Below are 11199 nucleotides of genomic sequence, written 5' to 3'. Positions count from 1 at the left end.
TTTTCTCAGACTTTATTACATCACGTAAAGAAGGAAGTTGATTTCCTGGAAAGATTTCAAGTTAAAGGAGTTTCCTGTCTGGCTCTGTTGCTAGCCTCCATGCACCTAATGTTTCCAAACATTGGATGCTGTTTGATTTAGATTTCCCTTTTTTTTCTTTTATATAAGCGCCTGAACCTTCCAACCACTTTATCAGGCTTACCTCGCTTTATCAGAGAGTAACGTGAGACAAGGCTTACATAACACATAGTCCAAGAATATTTCTGACCTCTGATCTTCAGAGCACTTAAACTATGCAATAACCGCTCTACCAAGTTACATCCTGGACTGTGACCAGACAGGACCCATGTGTCAAAGCTGGCTTAAGAGGGTTGTGCCCTTTGCAACTTCAAAAGCAAGACATATTCTTGGCAAATGTGATTGTAGATGATTGTGAATCATTGGGAGCCCTCTTGTTTTTAAAAAGAAGGTTTTTATTTACTTTATCAACATGTGTAAAATACAGTCAGAATGTCTTTAAATAGTTAAAATGCTGTAAAAATGTAAATAAACTTGAAAGCAAAGATTTTTAAAACTCACAAACCCAAATATTTATTCACAATAGAAAAAGAAAACATATCAAAAAAATGTACAATTTCAAGAAAAAAATTGACATTTTGATTGATGGCAACAATGTGTCTCAGAAAAGTTGGTATAGGGCCATGTTTGCTACTGCGTAGCATCCTGTAAACATCTGGAAACTGAGGAATGTTGTCCCATCCTTGTCTTTTATGTGATTTTAGCTGCTCAACAGTCCTGGGTCTGCTTCATTTCACTCCAAATGTTTTTGCTTGGTCAAAGGTCTGGACTCCAGGCAGGTCAATTCAGCACCAGGACTCTTCTACCATGAAGCCATGCTGTATGCAGTTTAGCCTTGTTTTTCTGAAATATAAAAGGCCTTCACTAAGAAAGATGTCATCTGGATCGAAGCATATGTCGATCTAAATCCTGATTGGTCCGACCACAGAACAGTTTTTCTACTTCCAGCCCATTTTTCTTAAAAAAATAGTAAATCATAACTCAATGAACCTAATTAGTTGAAAAATATTCCTCCAGCTGTTTCTTTTTAGAACCACTTGCTTTTTTAACCCTGGTAACACCTTTTCATCAAATTTAAAATGAGATAATATTTTTCCTGAAATAGTAAAATTACTTAGTTTAAACTTTTTATATGTTTTCTGTCTTTTATAGGGAATTAAATATTGTTTTTTTTTTAGGTTTCATGCCAAAATATTTACCCTAATTCACGAGTCCTCACTGTAAACACAGACGTAGCCCAAATGTAAATCTTATCTCCAAAAAGGAAAAAAACAGCCTGATCTTTGCTTCATTTTAACATTTCCTGCTGTGATTATCATTCACAAGTGAAATACTTTGACGGTTTAAATAGTGTATGCAATAAATAGAGTAATTTACATTTTTGTTTTAGCAAATAGTGGAAGTTTCTCTGGTCACTTTGCACTATAGGTAAACATTCGCACATTCTGACACATGAAAAATCTAAAATATTTATTGATTACTTATCGAGCAGCTATTCAGTGTATGGTGGATAAAGACTTTCAGATAAGGAGACAACATTAGCCACAAAAATAACTGATTATCACATGGTTGAGAAAAGTGTGGCTTTTTGTTAGCATTACTGCTGGTAGAGGCCATGAGTGCTCCACAGAGCTGCCACGTTAAGCTTGTAAACTGAAGCTTGATAAGTAAAAGTAACAAAAATTGGACTGTACTCTCCCTGCAGTGATTGGAGCCCTGCTACTCCATGGTCATTCGTCACAAGTAGTGTTAGGAGTGGGATCCACGCAGCAGAGAAAGAATATGATGACGAGATGGTGAAAGAAGCAGAGTCAAGAGGAAGAACCTGATGATGGAGTAGAGATACCAGCTAACCAGGGTGCCATGGCAGCAGGTAGTCCTCAAGACACGCTGGTGGAGCCTTGCTGCTCGATGGCCTATAAAATTTACGTCTGAGAACTGGTTTCACTCCTGTGTTGATCTCACAGGATCGGTGTGTTGTTCACCGTACAGTGTTTGTAGTCCTGACTTATTAAGTACACCAGTGGGAAGACAAGCCTGGTTACAACGAGGCAGTGTAGGTCTGCCACAACAGAAGGTGTAGAGTAAAAGGATGTGTTTACTTTTTCAAAGTTTCGCTTTTTCCCTATCTGACAGGTGCGTGTGTGCACAGAGCAGAGAGTGCATGTGCGGCACAAAGCTCCTTGAATGTGTTTTGGCGTGTCTTTATTTTTTCCAGGTGCACTAGAGTTCACTTTAGTACTACTGTAATCAATCAAGCAGGCAACAGAGGGAGCCTGACGTCAGCCGCACAGCCGCTTGCGTAACCTCACTCCGCAGTGCCATAGATTTTTTCATATGGAGCAATCTGGAAAAGTAAACTTGCTCTTATCACACATTCCCTCTATCTCAGGTAGGTCCCGGTGTCCGGCTTGACTGGTCAGCTCAACCAGGTTGTATAGGCAGGTTATCTGCCACTGTGGCAGGTTGATCTTAGAGGAAAACCTAAACGGAAACTGGGTGAATTCATTTGCAACAATCCAAGCAGATTTTGATTCAAAATCACACTTGCAGTGTCCTGTCACACACGCAACAGCTGCATGGCTGTTTTTAGCCACACTGTCCAAAGTTACATGTGACGCCCTCTCTAATAATAGCAGACACTTGGTGATCTTGTATAACACGTCTGAATGTGCTCAGTGTTAAATGAGAAAAAGAAATCTCCTATGGGGGAAATAATTCACTTGGACTTTGGGGGCCCTGACAGACACAATTCATCCACTGTGACAGGCACGCTGTTATCTGTGCTCACACACAACTGATCACTGTGGCAACATCAGTTTCCAGCCGCTTCTTACGACATCCTGTGACGTCCAAACGTGTCCCATTCACTTGAGACGAGCTCACTCCGCTGCACTGTTCATCTTCTACTCGCTGAGGCGTCTGACAACAACAGCGGCCGCTATCTGATGCCTCTTAGGATGGAAGTAATTAAAGATTAAAAAAATCACAAATATCTTGAATAGAGTTTCATTTAAATTCTAATAATGTGCACTCATGGCTGCCAGATTTCCTAGTAATGTTTGATTGTGGTTTAAAGTGGGAAATACAGCTGTCTTATGTGTCATTTGTTTAAGGTGTGTTTAAATACAGGCTATCTCACCACGCCTACAAGACTCACAGTCTCAGTTGCTGTAGTTCCACCAGGATGTCAAACTTGTGTGTAAATGGAGGCTACAATAACAAAGACATGAATTAACAAAAGGTGAGGTAGGAAATAAAAGCTGCTGTACAGATACAGGCGGTTTGTGTAAGATGTCCTTTTGTTCCACTGCATTAAAGTCTTTTCTTCTCATCCAGAAAAGGCTCCCCCCGCTGACACAGGGCTGTGAGGGAACCTGAGAATGTCAGGTGAACTGACATTTATCTGCCTTCATTGTTCACTCGTCGCCAAGTGTTTCACATTCAGGGGGGATGCTGGCTCCGCTCCCAGGATGCACAGCTGCCACACGGTGGGCTATTTATAGATGCATGACGCAGTTTTCTCACCTCAGTACCCGGCAAACACCCTCAGCTGGGGACGCTTCTGCCCAGATGTCGACATCACGATGTCTTAAATGAATGAGCCCGACTCCCGCTTTGACCTCTGGGAGCTTTTGTGAGGCAGGGTTATGCATCTACTTCCGGCTGTGCATCTGCTGGCAACACCCGAGTAGTGGTCGAACCCGAACACAGGTACACATACGTCTTGGGAAGACGTTTTAATGTGCGTGCCTGCCTGCGCGTGTTCCCAGCCATCCTGTTTTTACTGCTTCATTACTAAAAACACATTCAGGTCGATCCTGAAATGAACTTTACTCTCTTGTAAACATTTTACAGGTGCACAAACAACCCGAGTTGACAGACAATGTGACGTGTGGGATTTTATAAATGATGATATATCTTAAAAAGAGGAAATTGCAAAACTTATTGCCTGTATTGTTCACTGACAAATTATATACCCAGAAAATCTGAGGGCCTTCACTGAGAGAGTAACGTCTGCTATTGTGCGTAATGTCTACATTTGCGTGAGGACTCTCATTAAGGGCTATTTAGTGCATTTAAACACATAATAGGCTGCATGCAAAACAGGATATACAGTTAAAGGCAACAATAATGTGGCAGTTGTCCACACCAGTAAAAAGCGGAAGAGTTTGTGGATGGTCTTGACTAGCGCAGAGAGTATTAGGCATGAAAGACTGCAAATGTTCTGCTGAGATCAGTGGAATGACTCTGTATCTGCACCAAATCACATAAAAACCCAATCAGCTCAGCATGGAAGGAGACTATAGTAGAAAGCAATGGAACTGAAAAGTCTAATCTAAAAAGATCATTATCTGAGTCTTTTCATAAACACCAGCACAGCCATGAGCAAATTAAATCGGTGAATGAATAAATGACTCTCATATCAAGTTTCCACTTTAAACTTTCTCTAACAGCGATAACAGCAATAAATAAATCAACAAATTCTTGGATGGAAAAAAGTATTTTTGTTGGCTATAACAGAGGCCTGGGTGAGGAAGACTCACAACTATTTGAGAAGACTGTAATATGTCAGAAACAAAATCTATAAAATGGGTTACAGTCTTTTGTCTTGTCTTCCTCGCCTCAATAACAAGCCGGTTGCGCACATAGCTGGCCTTCCCTGAGCCTGGCTCTGCTGGAGGTTCCTTCCTTTTAAAAGGGAGTTTTTCCTTGCCACTGTTACCAAGTGCGTGCTCATATGGGGCTTGGCTGATTGGTGAGGTTTTCTCTGTATTACTGTATAATGCCTGGAGTTGTTGGGATTTGACCCTATATAAATAAACTTGAATTGAATTGAACTGAATTGAACTCTTAGGAATTAGGAGGGTAAGCAGCAACCAGGTGGTGCAGATTAAATGAACTCTGTTAACGGATCATCAGCAAGTGTGTTCACAGTTTTCTGGTCTGGAACATTCATGTTTGCGTTAACACAGTCTTCCCAGTTGTGGACGACTCAGAATAGGTCAGAGAAACCTCAAAAAAATCCATAAGCTCATCTCAGACTCTACGGGCCTCAACTAGCAAGTTAAATGTCAACGTTCATGACAGCACAATGACAAAAAACCTAAAAAAATTATGGTTGTTTGGAAGGGTTGCTAGGGGTGGTGGAGGGGCGATAATTTGGGCTTGTTTTGTGTCCACAGGATCTGGGCACCTTGCAGTCACTAAGTTGACCAGCTCCTCTATAAACCAAAGTACTCTGGAGTCAAATGTGAGGCTGATGCTGTGTCACACAGCATGACAATGAACTTAAGCACAGCAGCAATTCCACAACAGAATGGCTGAAAAGGGAAAATATTCAAGGTGTGATTATGACCCAGTCAGATTTCAGATCTTAACCTGAATGAAATGATGTGGCAGACCTTAAGAGAAAGCAAATGTCTGCTAACCTCAATGAACTGAAGCTATGTTGTGAAGAACAGTTTGCAAAGATGATGCAAGAAACTGATAAAGTCACACAGAAAATGACTATTTTTAAGTTGTTGCTGATAAATGCGCCTCTACAAGCTGCTGAATAATGGATGTAGTTTGTCACGTATTCCCCAAATTGGGAACTGAAAGTAAGAATTTGCAACATAAAAATTAATTTTGCGCTCCTTCTATTGTTTGTAAATTACTACTTTTTTTTTGTTTAGACAAAGCAAAAAAACAGAGCTCGAGTAAGAGCTACTAGAAGATATACAACTGCTGACAGCTAGACTGTTTTAAAGAGCCACAAGCCAAGAAGGAATGGGTATGAGAGTGCTTTTATCACTGCAAAGATACAAAGCTGAGTCCGCAGAGCTTCCAGGAAAATCTCAGACTTCGTTCGGTTTTTTTTATGATTGCTCTTAAGGCTTGCATGATCATTAATTGCATGATCAATTGGACAATATAGACGCAAGCATACAGCAAAAACATCCTGTATGCTCTGCAAATATTTCCCCATGAAGAAATTTGAAAAGGTTGCAAGGTGAAATGCGTGTGTCGTGTTTGCACAACTGTAATCTAATCTATGACATATCACTAATAGCTAATATTTCTAGCAGCACCGGAGCTGAAGCGATGCAGATCCCAGGAGTGTTGGTTTGAAGGAAAACCCTGATGGTATGCGGGGTTGCACCGCAGATGGAGCAGAACTCACCGAGCTGTCAAGTACGTCACATGAAGGGTGTTCCCTGCGGGCAGGGCAGGGCATCCATAATCAATGACCAAACACAGCAGCCAATCACAGGGCTCATGCTAATGAGGAGCCTTTAAACCCTCTGGACCTTCGCAGACTGACCGGATTTCAGCAGCACGCACAGAGAAAGGAGGAAACTGCGGCTCCCACTGAAACATCCACATCTGAGAAGAAACTTTTTTCCCCTTCTTTCTTCCTCTCCGGTCTTTTGCCTCCAGTAATAATATCCGGATCTGCTCACACAGGAATTATCGCACTTTGAAGACACCGAGCTGAGCTGGGAGGAAGCGCTGATTCACACTCTGCTGATTTCTTTCTCGGGGTGGGGGGGACTTAAAAGTTCACAACGCCATGTCTGGTGAGTCGGATCACAGTCGGCGGTTCTGCGTGCTGTCTTGGGATCAGGTGCAGCGCTTGGACTCGATCCTGGGCGAGGCTATCCCCATCCACGGCCGAGGAAACTTCCCCACGCTCTCCGTACAGCCCCGCCAGATTGTCCAGGTACCAAGAGAGAATTAAGAAAAAATAAAATGATAAAATGTTTCACTTTTATATTGACAGCTCAATTTGAGCCAAATTCATGATATTTAAATTATTAATATCAATCAGGACCTCTCAGTCAAGCAACGTCTTTTTTTAAATTAAAAAATCGTATTTTCTTCTTTCTAGTTTCATGTGAAATACTAATGGCACAATAAACTACCACAAAACAAACAGTGCTGTACTCTGTTGAACACTGGAAACCCCTCACCGTCCTCTGGTGGCCTACTGATCCATTCAGGATGTAACCCTCTCGGTTCCTTGGCTCCCTCCTTGCTTAATTGTATTTCCATAACATAATTTTGTTTGCTTTGTTTCCTCATTCTGGGGCTAACTTTGCGTTGCTATTTGGAGCAGTGCTGTTTATTCCTTAGCAGATTACTGTGTCAAACGTTCTAAAAGTTTCCTGCATGTCTGCTTACTTCATCCTTTTGCTTTGTAGCATTTAATGTTGATTTACTGGCACATAAAAAGTCAAAATGAAGCGTTGGTTTCCGTCATATTCAAACAGCAGACAGAGGGAAACCTGTTATATGCTGGCTTTAGCGTGGCCCTGAACGGCTTCCACATTTCCAGCCTCTAATGCATTGTGGCTGGATCACGTTTCACTTCCCCTGTGGTGTATCTGAGTTCGTTGGCAATGCATTAAAGTGCTGAGAAAATCCCATGCTAGAGTTTCAAAATGTGCATACAGCTGTTAAAGAATCCCCCCCCCTTCTGTAATTTACTCACTGACATATTCAAGATGAGCTCAGCAAACATGCGAGCCCAGGAGCTTGATGCTTGTGGTTGTGGAAAAGATGAATGCTCCATTTAACATGCAGAAAGGCCTAAATGCAGGTTTGAGACCCAGATGAGGGGCCTCTCAGGCTTGCTCTGGACTCATGGAAACCCCGTAGAATGCATCTATGATTCATGTAGGGAAAGCTAATGAACCTCCTGGCAAGATGTATAAAGTAAGGCTATTTATCCTTGTCTTTTGAATTGATCTAGGTGAGTACCTTTTATGCTATGCATCACACAAGGCATGAGTGAGTGTGGGGCTTTGTCTAGCTGCGGGATTGGAGGTATAAACATGCTGTGTCCGATACAGCATCATGAAGCCCTGCAGGAGTAAGAGTCCCGCATCAATTAGGATAACAGCATATGCTCTGCTCAGGGTTTATGAATGAACAACACACATTTTCACATGCCCTTTCTTCATTATTATTTAAAGAAAGACTGACTAGTTCAGATGGAGCTGGAGTCTTTCTGGAAGGATTTGATCCTAAGCCAGCAGAATAATACCTGGGCTTCCAGGGGAAGCGAGGGGATCTTAACTACTCACCTGCATCCAAGCATGTAGGAGCAAAGGAAGGAGTTCAGTGTGGGGCTGAGTGAATTTTACTGTGATTGGCAGATCAGGTTGGTCACAGAAGAAACTAGAAACATTATCATTGCTTCTAAATGGAATTTGAACCCAATTGGAGCTTCTTTATGGCCAAACAACTGCAACGCTTCTAGGTTTCAGTTATAATTTTGTTCCTCCGCCGTGTGATGGGATGACTTGTCTTCAAGTGTCTGTCAGTCTGTAGCCTGACCCAGTATGTATAAATAGCACTGTCATGTTATCTGATCACCATGGGAGGGATTGTCAACAGACACTAATCTGACAGGTTAGTGCCGGTAGGAAGATTTAGGATTGCATGCGAGGCGTAACAACTAATTTGTGTAGCAGGTTCGGCTGTTTCAGTTCCCAAAATGCTGTGACGTCAAAGTGCCGCTAACACATTTAGTCAGCTAAGCACATATTTACACTCTTATCCTAATCATCTCTAGCGTCTGCTGTGCATATGCCTAATTAAAGTGACAAACTTCCCAAATAGACTGACGGATAGAACAAGGAAGCTGCAGCTCTTACCACTCGACTCTTTAAATATTTCCAAATGTTTGAGAACAGAATGTTTTATGGCGCATGTGGGGTATCATTTCCCTTTGGGCATGTAAGCGCAATCAATCTTTGATGACTTATTTGAGGACTCCGACCCTTCCCTTCGCACCTAATAGCGATGATGTAGATGATCCTTTTCAGATGTGGCTACACAAAGAGAAGACTCCTGTGTTTAAATATGTGCTGATCACTGGAGCAAAGGAAAGGCTATTGACCCTTAATGCCAGCTATTGATTTGACTTGAGTCTTTTTAAATGCCATTTTTGATCCTATGAAGCAATTACCTTCGCCTCCTGTTCAAGGAAACTGTATGTTATTAATAAGATTGTATTTGTCTCGTCCCTGTCCAGGTTGTGCGAGCGAGGCTGGAGGAAAGAGGTGTGCATGTTAAGGATGTGAGGTTGAACGGCTCGGCTGCCAGCCACGTGCTCCATCAGGACACGGGACTAGGCTACAAGGACCTCGACCTGATCTTTGGCGTGTCGCTGAAAGATGACCAGGCCTTCCGTCTGGTGAAAGACGTCGTGCTGGACTGCCTGTTGGACTTCTTGCCAGCCGGGGTCTCTAAGGAGCGCATCACAGCACTGACCCTTAAAGAGGCCTATGTGCAGAAACTTGTGAAAGTCTGCAATGACACGGACCGTTGGAGCCTCATCTCGCTGTCCAACAACACAGGCAAGAACGTGGAGCTTAAGTTTGTGGACTCTTTACGGCGGCAGTTTGAATTCAGTGTAGACTCCTTCCAGATTTGCCTTGATTCTCTGCTCTTGTTTGACCGCTGCTCTGAGACGCCCATGTCTGAGAGCTTTCACCCCACCGTAATTGGCGAAAGCGTGTACGGGGACTTCAAAGAAGCTATGGAACATCTGTGTCAGAGGACCATAGCTACTCGCACCCCTGAAGAAATCAGAGGGGGTGGCTTGTTGAAGTACTGCCACTTGCTCGTGCGAGGCTTCAGACCCTCGTCAGAGGCGGACATGAAACAGATGCAGCGCTACATGTGCTCGCGCTTCTTCATTGACTTCCCCGACATAGGTGAGCAGCAGAGAAAGCTCGAGGCTTATCTGCAGAACCACTTCGCCGGGATGGAGCACAAGCGGTACGAGTGCCTCACGACTCTGCACCAAGTAGTGAACGAGAGCACAGTGTGTCTGATGGGCCACGAGCGGCGCCAGACGCTCAGCCTCATCTCCATGCTGGCGCTGAAGGTGCTGGCTGAGCAGAATGCTATCCCCACGGTAACCAATGTGACCTGTTACTACCAGCCAGCGCCGTATGTGCAGGACATAAACTTCAGCAACTATTATATTGCACACGTGCAGCCGCCACAGGTCGCCGCGTGCAGTGCTTCATATCAGACGTGGCTGCCCTGCAGTTGAGCTGGTGTCAGGGCGCGGAGGTCACTGTGTCTCCACTGCATCGCTCTGTCCAGGATGTGGACTGAAAACAAACAATAATGAAACCCATTTGCCAAATGTGACTTTATAAAAACAATCCTGTACTGCTGTACATCTGATTGAGCCGACAAGTTTTTTTGTTTTTTTTCATTTTTTTTTTCTTCATTTTTTAATTTTTTTTTTTTCCACTTGTTTTCTCTTGCAAGAGAAGAATCTGTAAGATTGCTGGTCATTTCTGAGATGTAGCGATAATATCTTTAAGTATTAAAAACAACTTTGTCAGGTGTGCATTTTTGAGGAAGCAGACAATGAAGCTGGTGGTGTTTTCATACCCTGGCTTTTATTTTGTTTTTTTTTTAATTTCATACGGACCAAAGATATGTAGTTTTTCTTTTTTGTTCTTTGTTCTGAAAGGGAATGTAATCACACTCCCAAGTGCCTTAAAAAAAAAACGACAAACAAAAATCCCACAATGTTCTGAAAACATCTGTAAAGTGAGAATTGTGCATCCAGTGTTTTCTAGATTACTCGATTTCTCTGCATTCATTTTTGAGGGTGTGGTTTTTTTTTTTTTTTTTTCTCCCCCCCCCTCCTTTGGTATTGTGGTTATTTTCTGCTGGCCTGTAATGATTGTTGATATTTTAATCTTTGGTTTTTAGGACTGGTCATTGTCTGAGCTGCTTCAAAATTCACACAGTTGAGTTTTTATATTGTTACGTGTCCACAATAAACAATGTGCTTTGGCCAAGACGTGACACACAGTGACTCAAAAGTCTGTCCTCTTTTCCTCTCGGTGTTTGGTCCCACGCTTGATCAACTGATGAGTTGGTTCGTTTGCAGTAACCAGGACCATTGAAATGCATACACTGTTGGCCGGAGTCACTTGCATTTGTTAAACTGGGGCTGAGGATCCATTACAATCTGAGGACATGAACCATAAGGAGGCTTTTCTAAAGCACAATGGCTGCTCTCTGTGATACTAAAGCTTTATAACAAAGGCTGGCTTGTTCTCCCAACCCATGTTACTGCTGGAAACGCAGCCCAGTTTG

At 42.7% G+C, this 11199-nt stretch overlaps 1 protein-coding gene across 1 annotated transcript; it reads left to right on the top strand.

Moving 5' to 3' along the window:
• Positions 1–6385: 6385 nt before the first annotated feature.
• tent5ba (terminal nucleotidyltransferase 5ba) lies at positions 6386–10905 on the top strand. The gene is made up of 2 exons (XM_026185287.2): positions 6386–6784; positions 9104–10905. The coding sequence occupies exons 1-2, from the start codon at positions 6635–6637 to the stop codon at positions 10130–10132; spliced, it is 1179 nt and encodes a 392-aa protein (XP_026041072.1). The 5' UTR covers positions 6386–6634; the 3' UTR covers positions 10133–10905.
• Positions 10906–11199: the final 294 nt, after the last annotated feature.

The sequence above is a fragment of the Astatotilapia calliptera genome, chromosome 11 (assembly GCF_964374335.1).
Source record: "Astatotilapia calliptera chromosome 11, fAstCal68.1, whole genome shotgun sequence".
Classification (NCBI taxonomy): Eukaryota; Metazoa; Chordata; class Actinopteri; order Cichliformes; family Cichlidae; genus Astatotilapia; species Astatotilapia calliptera.
Note: the sequence above shows the minus strand (reverse complement) of the source record. Positions and strands in the feature narration are given on the sequence as shown.

What these genes read in the sequence shown, in the direction of transcription:
- tent5ba (XM_026185287.2), top strand. Translation starts at nt 6,635, where the DNA reads ATGTCTGGTGAGTCGGATCACAGTCGGCGGTTCTGCGTGCTGTCTTGG. An exon ending in AGCCCCGCCAGATTGTCCAG is followed by an intron (nt 6,785 to 9,103) that starts GTACCAAGAGAG and finishes GTCCCTGTCCAG; the next exon opens with GTTGTGCGAGCGAGGCTGGA.